General features: G+C 33.0%; 1 protein-coding gene across 2 annotated transcripts in view; it reads right to left on the bottom strand.

Annotated features, from left to right (window-relative positions):
* Positions 1 to 12,233: 12,233 nt before the first annotated feature.
* TBC1D32 (TBC1 domain family member 32) overlaps positions 12,234 to 15,667 on the bottom strand; it is a 248,907-nt gene continuing 245,473 nt past the window's right edge. For both annotated transcript variants that reach the window (XM_082730010.1, XM_082730011.1), the window contains exon 34: positions 12,234 to 14,071. In XM_082730010.1, the coding sequence (XP_082586136.1) occupies positions 13,952 to 14,071 (120 nt within the window). In that variant the 3' untranslated portion in view covers positions 12,234 to 13,951. The remainder of the gene's footprint in view (positions 14,072 to 15,667) is intronic.

Here is a 15,667-nt window from a genome sequence, read left to right as displayed (position 1 = left end):
GCTACCCTGCTTTTGGCCAAATTCTATTACTCAAGACCCTTAATCCTGATACTAGTATCCCCTACTTTTCAAAAGTTTGCATTATGCCATTACTCTTTTACCAAAGACCTACATTAGTACGTATTTTCATTAATAGAAGAAAATCTGAACAGGGTTTTATTTATACAAAAAAGGTGAAGAGTGAAAATAGTACTCAGCATTTGTTTTGCAGCAAGCAGTTACACAGACAGTGCACCCCCAAGGAGTGAGAGTGGAACCTCCAACCTCCTTCCCCAAGACCTACACTCTGCATCTCAGCATCCAGTCACCAGTTTTGACTGTGTGAGTATCTGTGCATTATCTCAGGGTTTGTTTTGTGTGTGCATCCATCTGTTAACAAGATGTGTTCTAAGGTCTTAGAAAAGCCCAAGAGGTTATTTTTGGGGTCTGAGAATGCTCAAAAATTTTTCCATGTAAATTAATGGTACTTGCTTCTTTGATCTATACCGTTTTGGCTTTCAACATTTTCATAGGAACACTCTACTTGTAGATAACAAGGGAAACCTGTATTTGCACACATGATCCTAGTTTTGGTCTTTCCAAACTGCTTAGGGAATCTTTTGCACAAAATACTTCACTGGCCTGCTAAGATGACCCAGATTTCCTGAAATGAATGGTCCTCTAGAGTAAGCTAAATAGTCATCATTACCATTGTCTACTCAGGGTGTTTAGAATTTTTCCAATTGAGTAGCATGGCAACTACACTATTTATTAGTTCCTAGAACTTTTTAGGACCACAAGTAGTAGTTGTTGTTGTTTTAAACCTTGGAAAACAACCATGAACAATATTATGAATATAGTATTATTAGACTGGCTTAGTCACATGAAGAAATCAATTCCCTTTCTTTTTAGTCATACTGTATTATTCTGATTTCAATTTGCTCATTTCCCTGCTCAGCCTCATGTATCTTAATTTTTTCATCATGTTCCAGAGGTTAAGATTTGTTGAGCCAAATTGATCTCCTGATAGTTCGCAGTGGTTTAACATTGGTCACTCAAAACAGGAATTTTTATGGTTTAAAAAGTTGCAAGAGTTTCTGTGATAAATTTGAACCACAAATTAGAGGTGATGTTGTGAATTTTGTTTTTTGACATTTTTTAGTGCCACTGCTAAAGTCTTGGTTTTGGTTTTGTTTTTTTTTTCCCCCCACATCTTTTCTTTTCCATACATCAGTATCCCTGCACCCTCAACATTCATACTTACAATCTAGTTACTATTTCACTATATTTTTCTTGGGGCTCATGTAAAAATTTACACACACACACACACACACACACACATACACACACGTTTTGTTTAACACAAAAAAACAGTCTCAGATGTATGTTTTTGTGTATCTTGATTTTTACATTCAAAAATACTTCAGGGACGCCGGGGTGGCTCAGTTGGTTAAGCAGCTGCCTTCGGCTCAGGTCACCATCCCAGTGTCCTGGGATAAGTCCCACATTGGGTTCCTTGTTCGGCAGGAATCCTGCTTCTCCCTCTGCCTCTACCTGCCCCTCTGCCTGGGCTTGCTCGCTTGTTCTCTCTCTCTCTCTCTCTGACAAATAAATAAATAAAATCTTTTTTAAAAATTATTTAAAAAAATACTTCAAGAAAACCTTTCAGTTTAGCTGAGAAAGCTCTAAATTATGCACTTTAATGGCACAGTGTGAGGACATACCGGGCTTTGATCACCCTTTTCTTATTAAGCAGCATTCACATTGTTTCTGGGTTTTCATCATTAGAAACAACACTACCATTAATATCCTCAAACTAGTGTCTTTTATATGGATGCCTTTATTTCTGTGAGAATCACCTCCAAGGAGAAGGATGACTGGTTCTAAAGATATATGGATTTCTAATTTTAATAGATCTTGCCAGATTGCTTGCAAACACTTTGTTTCTCTGCCAAGTATACATAAAAGTACTGCTTTAGAGGTTTTACATATATTAAAATACAAAATTTTAAATTTCTATCCTAATAAATTTCAGACATTGAATACTTTAAAAGGATGAATTATTGCTTATAGTTAGTACTTTTTATTAAACTTTTAATACAAATTTTATGAATCCAAGCACTATAGTTTCTCCTAATTTCCCAACCTCATCTGCACTAGCAATATTGCCATCAAATTAAAAATGACAACAAAGAAACCTAAACAGATGGCCTTTCTTACTATTTTCCTAGGTACTTAATATCATTAGAATGCAGTTTACTGCCAAGGTTACTGTAATGGTTTCAAATTTTGCCCTTGCAGCATTCAAGTAAAGAATTAGCTCTCCTCCCTCTCTGTGCTAAAAATAGTTTTACTGTTGATGAGGGATTTTGTTTAAACTGAAAGAGAATGGAAGTGAGATGAAGCTACATAGTAACATATCCGTCATAATGGATTCTCAATATAAGGAATTCTAATAGGCAGCAGTTGTTCACTGATCATGTTCAAAGGCAAACTGTTTTAAGACCGTCTTTCTCAATACCTGGTTATCATTTTTGAAGTGTCAAATACCCATTAAATACTGGCTCATTATGATTATAAACCAGAATCAAAAGGAGTTCAGACTTTTTCAGTGATTTATCTGTAGGAAAAAAGTAGGTCAAGACTATTGTAGTCTCACAAATTATCTGAAAATAGTGTTTTCTTATTTAAGCTGAAAAGTATTGTATTTATATAATATTTGTTTCCATGGACTACACAGTAAGTATATCATCTCCATCAGTATTCCACATTACTTATAATTCTCATCAGGAGTCCTTTTAACTGAGGTGCCTGGATGGCTCAGTCAGTTAAGTGTCTGCCTTCAGCTCAGGTCATGACCCCAGCGTCATGGGATTGAGTCCCATGTCGGATCCCTTCTCAGTGAGGAGCCTACTTCTCCCTCTCCCTCTGCCTGCCACTCCCCCTGCTTGTGCTCTATTTTTCTCTGTTATATAAATAAATGAAATCTTTAAAAAAAAAAAAAAAGAGTCCTTTTAATGAGAAACACAAAAGCAGTTCATAGTGTAATGCCTCATATGGCCACTGGTTTAAGAATCACATTTAATAAGTTTATTTTGAAAATGTCAGTGGGATATGGGTACAAGATCACCTGAATTAGGCTTCAGTAATGTGGTACAAAATATTAGAACTAAAGGTTAGACTAGGATGATCCCAAGAAGTTAACTGTTTAGTACCTTTATTTTATGTTAGAAGAAATGAGGCCCATAAACATTCAGGTGCTAAGATGACATGTTTCATTGTTCATGGTACCAAGACTAAAATACACACTATTAACAATTCTGTTCCAGTGTTCTTCACTGCACTATGTAATACGATTAAATTTGAAAGGAGATTAAAGTTAGGTAAAGCTCTAGACTGGAATATAGAACATGGGTACCTTGGAAGGAGATCAGAAAGGATCAAAGCAGTTGATTCCCTAAGGAACTGTGGGTAAATGATGAAGAAGAGGTACATTTCCTAACCAACAGATTTGTCCAGGGCTTTGTCCATACAGCTTTGTCCATACAGCATTTAAAAACAGCATTAAACCTATTGTCAAGATTCCCGCACAAAGTGAAAGCAGTGCAATTGAAATAAAAACTTAAAGTAAAAAAAACAAAAAAACAGAAAACAAAAAAACACAGTAGGGATGGTGGCCTTTCAAGGTAATATCCTTTCATCTGCTCTCTACGGCTGTGTTTTAACAGTCACGAGGATTCTATACAGTGCTTTGTTTTAGCTTTATTCTCATTAAGGACTCATTTAATTACTTAATATTAATTACTTAATATTCCTTAAGAAACACAACTTGAAATAATTACTTTATTAGAAAATTTAGCAGTGTTCATTTGAATAGATTCTTGTTCTAGAATTGCTGAAGGTTTTATTTGTCCTTTTATTCTGAATGCAAACCTCTTCACCTTCATGTGTCTTATAGAATTGCATTTCAAATTCCGTTTAAGGAGAAATTTTAAAATCCTCCTTTAAGTCAATTTGAAGGATACTCCTTATTAGCATAAATCACAGCTTAATAAGTTCTAGAGATATGCACTACTGGGAAATAACTAAGAGGTATATGGTATATGATAAAGAATAAAGAATAGAAAATTTGATTTTAAATGTTTTCAACATAGAATTTCAGTTGTAATAGATTAATATATTTATTTCATAAAATTTGTTGAGTAAAAAGTGATTGCTAAGCTAGAAATTCTTCAGAGAGGTCTTTAAAGAGAATTTGAAATAAAGCAAATTAGATTTGTAGTTACCAGAATATTTAAAGATGTTTAAGTTTCAAGATTAATTACTACATCTTGTTCCTCTTCTGTTGAAAAATCTTCAGCAATACTCACAACCTGCAGGAGAAAAGTCCGAATTATTTGGCCAGTCAAGTTTATCTTCCAGTATTTTCCCTTAAACAAAACCTCCACACTAGCTAGAGGGTTTTACACAAACTCTTTCATTGCTTCTTGTTGTCTCCCTCTTTTCAGGCTATTCTCAATATGCCCTGTATTGTTCCTAATGTTTTGCTCTATTCCTGTTGTTCTGGATGAAAATCCTGCTACCTCCATGGTCACTTAGCTTGAGGTAATACCTGCTTCAGTAATACTTGTTTCCTCTGAGTCTCCCTATCACAATTGCTCTCAATACTCTTCAGAGCTTACAAAATATGCTCTTGTGTTCTCCTCTTTTCTTGTACAAGTTTTATCACTCTCAATCATAAACTCCTTGAGGGTGGAGATTATCTTAATTTTCTTAATTAATAATTATTTAATGCAAGATTGATTTCTTCCTCAGGTCACAGTCCAACCTGGGTTGGTAGGGAGGTTTTGTTTTCCACAGATTCAAGTATCCAGGCTCCAGAAGCACCAGGAAAGAGAAGAGAAAGCACGCAGAGAAGGCACAGCTGCTCTTTATGCCTTGGCTAGCTTACTTAACATCAGTAAAGCTGATTAAATGCCCTGCAATATACTTAGTCCAGAAAGAAGAATCTGTGGAACGTTATCCAGTCTCTTCTGTACCTATCATCCATTCTAATAAATACTTTTTTTAAGCCCAAATAATTTCATGATAGTAAGAAAAATACTAATGTGAGAAATCTGCTCTAAGGAAAATTAAAATGGAGGCAGTTATGTTGATATAATATGGGGATCATTTGACTAATAGAAGCATTTTGGTTTCCATTATCTAAGGATTTCCAATGTAACTGTAGTTAATTATATTTGATGTAAGAGAAAGGATTTTAGAGCTGCTCTAAAAAAGATGAAATTTTGCATTTTAGTTAAAGAATAAATATAAACATGTTATTCAATAAAGAACTGACACTTATTCTGATAGCAGATCAAAGCCTGAATCCTGTATTAGATGATCAAATTTTAACAGCCAACATTTTAATAACTGTCTTCCCCAATGTATCTCAAATGCACTCTATTAGCAAACATGACAGTCCAATTATTTCCATGGTGCTTAGCATTTCATGGTGGCCTACTGCCAACAGTAGAATATGGAGTGGGAAACATGCCAAGGAAGTTAACTGATTTTAAAAACTAAAATATTGCTAGTGGTGAAAATTCAGGTTTCATGTGAGGCTAACTGCCCTGACCCTGTTTAAATTCATCAGATAAGTAGGTGCCAATGTATTTACTTAAGTAATAATTCTTAATATTCTGCTGAAAAAAAAAATGGAGGTAGGTCAATTTTGCTACAGAGAACATGTTAGTAAATGTTGTCACATAAAACATTTTATTTATTACTGGAGAATATAAAACAATTCAAAAATACATTGCAAATCCATTATACATTGATCTGTATCACAAAATCTAAGGTATGAATAAATTAACCTTTCAAAATAGGAAAGAAACATGGGGAAACTGGGGAAACATGGGGAAAGTACAAAGATATGTCTAACCTTGGATTGTGTAGCACTTTTCTGTCATTTTATAACATAAGAAAAACATAAAATAGGAAAATATATTACTCCTGGAAAAAGCTGAATGACAGAAAAGATTGTAATTATACCTAAGAGCATCTGACCCACAGTAGGAATTTAATAAAAATGAATAAATAATATAGTTGAAAGAGGTTTGAACTTAAAGTCAAAAGAAGTAGGTTCCAGGCTATGCAATCACCAACTAGCCTTATGACAAAAAATAATAATAATATCCACAGTTTTCTGAAAAAAACTTATGCATTGCAATTATAATCCTATGAGGTAAGTACTACTATTATGCCCATTTTACCAACAAGTAAACTGAGGTACAGAGGAATTAAATAACTTAATGACAGAGCCAGGATCTAAATTCAGGCAGTCTGTCTCCTGAGCTCCCAGTTTTATCTACTGCATTATATTTCTCCTCTATATAATCTTGGTACCCCCTTCTTTACTTTCTGAGTCATAGCTTCATTGGTGAAATAAAGATTTTTGGATTACATGTCTTCTAGCATCTTCTGTATTTCTAAAAAGTATATCCCAGAGTGGATTTGGATTTTTACATGTAATCAGTACTCTAAACCAGAGCTGGATAAAAACTAAAAGACTAGATAGTAAATATTTTAGTTTTATAGGCCACACATACTGTCACAACTCTTCAATGCTGCCATTATAAAAGAGCAACAGGTAATACATAAACAAACAGTGTTCAGTAAAACTTTACAGAAAGAGGCTGTAGTTTGTTGGCTATGTCTAAACCATCATATACAAAATAGGAATCGTTAAGGACAGGTTTAGCAAGAACAAATTTAGAAATATTTAGCATCATTGTGCTAAGAGAGATCTTGACACATGAGATGTTCAAGTCTTCTGCCTTCACTACATTATTTAGGATACTTGACCCTTTACCTGGTTATACAGATTCAAACACCAAATGTATCTGTCCTTTTTTTAAAATAAGAGATAAGCACACATAGTATATTTTAAAAAGGTATTTCCAAATAATGTTAGATTGCTGAGTTAGGTCACACAAGCCTATCAGATGTGTGTTATAGCCAAAATAATACCCATATGCCATAAACCACTCACACATGCGTACACACACACATAAGGAAAACACACATATATTTTTGGTATAATTGTTGCTAAAGAGAATTTAAAAAGCTATTATTTTTATTAAAAATACATTCCACAATAAACAACAAGCAGACAACATTACTTGTAACAAGAACACAAGTTGTTTCCTCCCTGATTTACCTATTAAAAGAGTGGAGAGGAAAACAAGGTCTAAGGTTTCAAACTGTGCTCCTTCCGTATTATTGTAATAATTCAACACAACTTTGATATTTTGCTCAGCAAATTATCTGATATTCTGCTCTATGCCTGGCACTGGGCTAGAATTTCTGGGAGATGACAATAACCTTTGCCTGTGTCCTTTTGAAATATATACTTAATTTTGGGGAGATGACATTCCCAAAGAAAAGTATTTGCTACTGATCCATTTGTTGAATAGTAATGCCGGCATTAAATGATGAGAGTGAAAAAAATTCAAAATAATAATATAAGAAATAGCCTGTAAGGCTATATAATTATTTACAAGAGGATAGTTAAGGAACCTTTTATAATTTAAGAGAAATGAGAGAATGCTTTGGATTAGAGTGACCCAGTAAAGTTTTGGAGTTTATTGGTTATAAGGTTCTTATACTAAAGAATGCCTTGGAATAGGCATATGAATATTAAATTCAGAAGACTATTAAATAATTAAAATACTATTTGAAGCTAGACTTTGTATAATTAAAGATGTGTAACATAAACCTGAAAGATTCACTAATTTAAAGAAAGAAATACATCCAATAAACCAGTGAAGGGCATAATATGGAAATCAACTAAAACAATCAATTAATCCAAAAGAAGACAGGAAAATAAGGGGGGAATAAAAACAGTTGAAACAAATAGAAAACAAACAAGATGATAAATGCAAATACAAAATGTAAACCCAAACATATCAATAATTACATGAAATGTAAATGGTCTAAACAAGGGCTACACTGTAAAGGTGTACAAGGTTTACAAGGTAAACGATGGCCTAAACAAGAAGGCATGATTTGCTAAGATTGGGGAAAGGGAGTTAGACCCACTATGCTGCCTACAATAAAATTACTTTAAATATAAAAATACATAAGGGTAAAGTAAAAAATGGAGAAAGAGCACCCAAATCCTAAACAACAAAACAAAACCTCGGAATAGGCATATGAATATTAAATTCAGAAGACTATTAAATATTAGATACTAAATTCAGACTTCAGAGGAAAAAAGTATTACTGGGATAAACACAGTTATTTCACAAGGATAAAACAGTTAATTCATCAAAAGTATATAACAGTCAAAAATTTATACACCTAATAATGGACCTTCAAAATGCATGAAGGAAAAAACTGAACTGAAAGGAGGAACAGAAAATCCACAATTATAGTTAATTTCAACATTATTCTCACAATAGCTAAAACAAGTAGCCAGAAAGGTCAGTAAAGATACACAAGACAAACAATACCAAATAATTTGATCTGAGATTCACAGACCACTCCACACAAAAACAGCAAAATATACATTTCTTTTAAGTTACATGAAAAGCATTTATGGGCAGATAATCTGGAACATAAAATACATTTTAATAAATTTTAAAAGATTAACATAAAGAATGTTCTAGCTACAATGAAATTAAACTAGAAATCAGTAGCAGAAATAGAGTTGACCATTGAACAAGAGTGTTTAGGGACACTCACACTCACCAAAGTGGAAGATTCACATATAACTTTTGATTTGCTCAAAAATGTGACTACCAATAGCCTTCTGTTTACTGGAAACCTTACTGATAATAGGCAATTAATACATATATTTTGTAATTTTATGTACTATATATTCTTAAACTAAGCTAGATGTAAAAATATTAAGTCATAAGGAAGAGAAAATACATCTACAAGACTGCACTGTAAAAACAAAACCAAACTATAAATGAACCTACAGAGTTTAAATCTGTGTTGTTCAACTGTATACCTGGAAAAATCCCAAAATACATGGAAACTAAATTACACGTCTCTAAATAACCCATGTATCAAACAAAACCAAAAGGTAAAATATAAAGTATTTCCAACTATATAAAATGTGTAAACAAATCAAAATTTGTGGATGCAACTAAGGCAGTACTTACTGGGAATTTCAAAGCACTAACCAGCCATACTAGAAAAGAAGGATCTCAAATAAATGACCTTAAGAAACTAGATAAATATGAGCAAATGAAACTGAAAGAAAATAGAAGGATGATAAAGTTCTGAGTGGAAATCAATGGAATGGAAAACAGAAAAATAGAAATTGTTGAAACTAAAAGCTAGTTCTTTGAGAACATTTATAAACTTCTAGCCAGACAGATCATGAAAAAAAGTAAGATTCAAATGAACATTACCAAAACTGAGAGCAGTGACATCATCACAAATTCTACACATATTAAAAATATAACAAATATTATGAACAACTCAGCGCCCATAAATTTGACAGTTTGATAAAATGGAGAAATTCCTTAAAATAAATTACCAAAGTTCACTTAAGTATAAATATTTTGAATAGCCATGTATCTATGAGAGAAATTAATTTTCTTTTGTAAAAAATCTTATCAAAATGTAAGTTGGTGCAGCCACTTTGGAAAACAGTGTGAAGATTCCTTAAGAAATTAAAAATAGAGCTTCCCTATGACCCTGCAATTGCACTACTGGGTATTTATCCCAAAGATACGGATGTAGTGAAAAGAAGGGCCATCTGTACCCCATTGTTCATAGCAGGAATGGCCACAGTCACCAAACTATGGAAAGAACCAAAATGCCCTTTCAATGGACGAATGGATAAGGAAGCTGTGGTACAATATACTATGGAGTATTATGCCTCCATCAGAAAGGATGAATACCCAACTTTTGTATCAGCATGGATGGGACTGGAAGAGATCATGCTGAGTGAAATAAGTCAAGCAGAGAGAGTCAATTATCATATGGTTTCACTTACTTGTGGAGCATAAAGAATAACACGGAGGACACGGGGAGATGGAGAGGAGAAGTAAGTTGGGGGAAATTGGAAGGGGAGACAAACCACGAGAGACTGTGGACTCTGACAAACAAACTGAGGGTTTTGGAGGGGAGGGTAGTAGGGGGTTGGGTGAGCCTGGTGGTGGGTATTATGGAGGGCACATACTGCATGGAACACTGGATGTGGTACATAAACAATTGATTCTGGAACACTGAAAAGAAATTTAAAAAAAATTTTTTTAATCTTATCACAAAGAAAATTCCAGGCTTCCCTGGGAAATTCTATCAAACATTGAAGGAAAATATATAATACCTTTTATACAAACTTCTAGACTATAATACCATTTCATATAAACTTCTAGAAAACAGATGAACACTTCTCATTTTATGAAGCCAGCATTATCATGATACCAAAATCAGAAAAAGAATACAGACCAATATCCCTTATGAACATAAAAATCCCTAATAAATTTTAACAAATCAAGTCTGACAATATGTAAAAATGATAATATATTATGACCAATTAGAATTAATCTTAGGAATGCATGATTTGTTTGGTATTAGGAATATTTGGGAAGTTACCATATCAACAGACCAAATAAAAATGAAACTCATGCAAAGATTACTTTCACATAAAGTATTCGATAAAATCATTTCCAAATTCTATTCCTGAAACTCTCACCAAAATAGAAATAGAAAGGATTTTCCTCAACTTGTTTAAGGCACCCACAAGTAACCTACAGCTAACATAATTGCTGATGTTGAGACACTTCCATTACAACAGATTTATCAATTTTTCTTTGCAGTATTTATCTTTTGATAATCAGCTTTATTGAGGTGAAACTTAAAATACACTCATTTTAAGCACACAATTCAAAGTACTTTTAAAAATATAGTCATGTAGCCTTAATTATAATTATGACATAGATGTCCCCTCTGCCTCTATGTAGTAAATCCCTTTTCTTCACACCCAACCCTAGCCTAGGTCCTGGAAATCAGTAACCTTCTGTCACATAGATATAACTTTTTTTAGAACATCATGCAAATGAAATCCTATGTACACTTTTGTGTGCATCAGTAGGTGGTAATTTTTAATGCTGAGATGTATTCCATTTTATGGAATGAACTACATTTGTTTATCTATTCACCAGTTGGGTTGTTTCCATTTTGGGACTATGATGAATAAAGCTGTATTATTCATGCCTGCCTCTGTATGGAGATATCTTTCATTTCTTTAGGGGAAATGCTTACAAAGAATATTGCTGAGTCACACAGTGAAGTGGGCGTTTAACTTAATTTGAAAAAGAAAAAAACAAAACAAAACCCAAACCTCCAAATGGCTGTTGCAGTTTTCACTCCTACGGTGATGAGTCTCATGACATTCACTCCACCATTTTTCTCCTCAGTGTGTTTTCCTTTCCTTACCGCATCATTTCCACTCACATATAAACATGTTTCCATTCTCCATCTTAAAAAATCTTTTGACCCCATGCCTCCTCTAGTTACCACCCATATTCTCTTTCCCTGTTCAGCAATGCTCCTAGAAGGATGGGTCTCCAGTTTTTCCTCTCAGCATCAATTAACCCTGCTCCAAACAAAATTCACTACTCCATCAAAACTGTTCTCATCAAAGCCACCAAATCCAGAGATAAATTCTTGTCATCTTTAAGACTACGTTTTCACAGTTTAAAATTATTCATCTCTCCATGAGGACTGTGGACTCTGTGAGTAGTAGTGCTATTAAGTGCTGTTATTTTTCCTATCCTGGATATAAAAATATTATATGTGCAACCCTCAAAACATGTCTGTTTAATGAACAACCAAAGAAATTTCTTTAACATCTTGAATTGGAAAATCAAACTAGAACATGCCATAATTTAATAATCATAGATTTAGTTAGAATTCTATTAAAGTTAGATTAATTTCTGAGATTTACTTTACCTTCACAGAATCCTTAGATGCCTATGCATTATGAGGAGGCATAACTACAGAGATGAAATTCTGAGGAGGCATAACTACAGAGATGAAATTCTGAAAACAGGTATTCAAAGATTTATATACGAGTGCTTACATTTTCCCTTTTGTTTATACTGTTTTCACATTTGTTTGCACTGTTATCATAAGATATAGTTTCTCATAATGAATCCTGTAAAATGTATGAGGTATCCGTTCACAAAACAGAAATAAAGTCTGTCCTAAGGACTTATACTTTAAATAATTAAAAACAAAACTGAAAGTCAAGGCAGGGTTGTGTTTATTTCTATTCTAAATAGTATTCTTAGAATAATAGGTACAAAAATAATTTACAATGTTAGCTACATAAACAACAATATTTTACATTTTATTTCACCAAATTGCTAGGTCATTGTTCATAAGACATTTATTTAACAAATGAACACAAATGCCTTCTGGCTTCAGCTGAATTCACTTTTCCAAAATGTAACTGTTATTATCAAGATCTTACTTCAGTTTCCAATCAAAATCACCAATGAATATTATAAAACTAAGATAGTTCCTTCTCCATCTATATTTCCAATTACCATGTAAGAGCTTTTAAAAAAGAAATAAAGCTGCAATTTCTTAGTATCAATAACAGTAACTCAGGAACAGAATGGGAAGAAATGAAACCATAAACATGTATTACAGCTTTCCAAAATTAAGTTTGAAAGTAGACAAAAGCTTGGTATTTTGAGTAACCTAGGACTCTCTTACTTAACTCCTATCAACCAGAGCTAAAGGGAGCAATATGTCAAATTAACTTGCTCAATTTTCTTTTCTCAACTGTTTCAATGCCCTTTACGAACACCATTACTGAGCAGCTACTGTTAGCATTAACAGCATAAAAACCAATTTTGGAAGGTTGATATCAATAGCCTAAATATCACACAGCTGAAAACTCTATGGTGCCAGTTGTTTCATGATACTGAAAGGAAAAATGAGTTTGTGGATGAGCTATTTTTGGTTTTAGAAAAAAAGGCTTCAAAATGGTTTTATTGGTTGATTTATATTTAAATATAAGTAATGCATACAAAATGACTACCACCCATAAGTTAAAAAAATTTGTTAAAATTGCTAACTGAAAAATATTTTTGTGTATTATTTTTCACATATTAAATGTGACAGTTATAAGAAAACAGACTTTAGCAAATTGTATTAATCTCACTGGAGCAAAGCCTTCTATTTAAATAAAACATTGTCTTACTCATTTAAAATAATTTAGAAGTTATTCTCCGTAATGTTTTTAAGTTCAGTACAAATAAAATTTATCACTAAGAAAAATGTATAACAAATGCAAAGTCAAATGCTTATCAGTATGAAATAACTAATCTATCTTCTAAATGAACCATGTAGAGCCTACACTTCACATGAAAAATTGTAAGTTGATATAGGTATCAAAAACAATTCCTAGAAAAACAATTATGTCTGAGAACAATAGTTTTCTTAGCATTTGCTATGATAAATATCATTTATTTCCTTCACATGTAAAGTTAGTAATTGTGGCTTTGTCTATTTTCCTTTATAGGTACAGACAAAACATAAAGAAAATAAATGTCTTCCTTGTTCATATGGACTCTCTCTCTGGCTAGTCAAACAATTATTTATAATGTTGATGCTTCTTTCAAAACTCATTTAGAAAAAAATATTTTAATCTTCTGGTAAAGAAAGAGATGTCAGTTGGGACCAGCTCTTAAACATAAAGAACTATAAGTAAATTAGATCTGATTCTAAAACAGCCTCAGAAAACAATGAACTTAACAAAAATAAATTTACTTCATGTCACAAATTGAGCTAACTCCTAATCGAATATATATTATTATATTGAAAGAGTCCCAGTATTGATTCACAATATGTGTATTCACAAAGCATATATTGTTTTAGACACAGAAGACAATCAAGCCCCCCTGTTTTCTTTACAAATAAATAAAACATTACATTAAACCATGCGCTCCACCATCTATGTGCTCTGCACTCTAATGTTCCGCATGTCTCTCAGCACTACTGTTCGGTAGTTTTGTTCCAAAATCTCCATGTATTCAAAGTAATCACTCACTCGAAAACCATGCAGTGCTTCTTCCTGTCAAAAAATACAAAGAGAAAGTAATTTGCTTGCATAAAGAAACACAATTCTAAGTTGATAAATTTTAAATAGTTGACTTTTTTCAGCTATAGATGGGGCTTTATGTTGCTAGTAAATGTGTAATTGCTTTTTATGTAGTAGGCTATGTATGTATGTAATAGCAAGAAATCATGTACCTATGAAACAAGCTTGTCTGTTTGTAAAACCAAATACATTTTACAGCTAACAAAAAATAAGACAAATTCTTACTTAATGAAATCTTCCTACTATTTTGGATAAAGTTCCAATTGTAGAATGATTGTTCACATTTTTAAAGACCTTTAAGCTTATCAAAGGATACTATAATGTTACAAGAAATATTTGTTCTACAGCTCTGAAGGTTCATAAAACCTTCAATAGTCTATAACTCATAATGTTGGTACCGTGCATGTCTATGCTAATTCTGAATTTAATGGTATGTCCCAAATGAGGCATTCAAGAATAAATTAAAACAGTAGGAAGATTCACTTAAAATCTTGGAGACTTTAAGGGAATTGTACAGTTACTTCTTTTAAAATTTCTAAATACAAGCAATGAAGTACCTACCCTCCAAAAATTCTATAGAAAAATCATATCTAATCCAATGTAGTATTATGGTCAGAGTTTTGGAGGTTATTTTAAAAATTGGACAATTCATACCTTTCTAGAGATTACAGTTTAGAGATAAAAGTACTAACAAAACCCAAAAGCAATTCAAAAAGAACAAAAGATAATATACTATCCTACCAGATATTGTGTTTCAGGTGATCAGTTTATAGATGAGATACATGAATGTATAATGACTAGGAAAACACTACACGCAATTCTCAGTAAGGATGAATGTTTGTAAAAGCCTTCCTCAAATGTTACTGCTCACTTAAGTAATAGTTCTCAGCTTTCAAATGACTTGGAAGAATTTATACTTATATTGCCATGTATCACCTGAAATATGAATAACCTGGAGGAATAGTTGGTACATCAAAAAAAATTATTACTGATCTATAAGTCTGATGCTATAGCTGAAAAAACTAAATGATGTTAAGTTGTATGTGTAACATTATAACACTGGCTAGAGTTAACTCCTCCCAACATAAAAATTTGAACTTTGGGCGCCTGGGTGGCTCAGTGGGTTGAGCCGCTGCCTTCAGCTCCGGGCATGATCTCAGGGTTCTGGGATCAATTCCCGACTCAGACTCTCTGCTCGGCAGGGAGCCTGCTTCCCTCCCACTCTCTCTGCCTGCCTCTCTGCCTACTTGGGATCTCTCTCTGTCAAATAGATAAATAAGATCTTTAAAAAAAAATTGGATTTTACCCTTAATTTAAAAATAATTGTTATCCATTCTTTTATCTCTTCATTAACTCATTCATTCTTGATTATAAACTGAAGACACAAAGGTTAATTTGGCAGGTCCCTGTCCTAAAACATTAACAGCTGAGATACATATTGTGTCTCTGTTTTATGTATAAGCAACCCAATCAAAGGGAAGATGTTCATCTTATGAGTAGCAGAAATACTGGGTCTTTGTAAATTTCTCTCTTATCAAAAATTAGTTCGCTTTGCTTTTGGGGAAAACA

The sequence above is a fragment of the Mustela nivalis genome (genome assembly GCF_964662115.1).
Source record: "Mustela nivalis genome assembly, chromosome: 5".
NCBI classification, from domain to species: Eukaryota; Metazoa; Chordata; class Mammalia; order Carnivora; family Mustelidae; genus Mustela; species Mustela nivalis.
The sequence above is the reverse complement of the archived record's forward strand: the minus strand, read 5'-3'. Positions and strand labels throughout refer to the sequence as shown.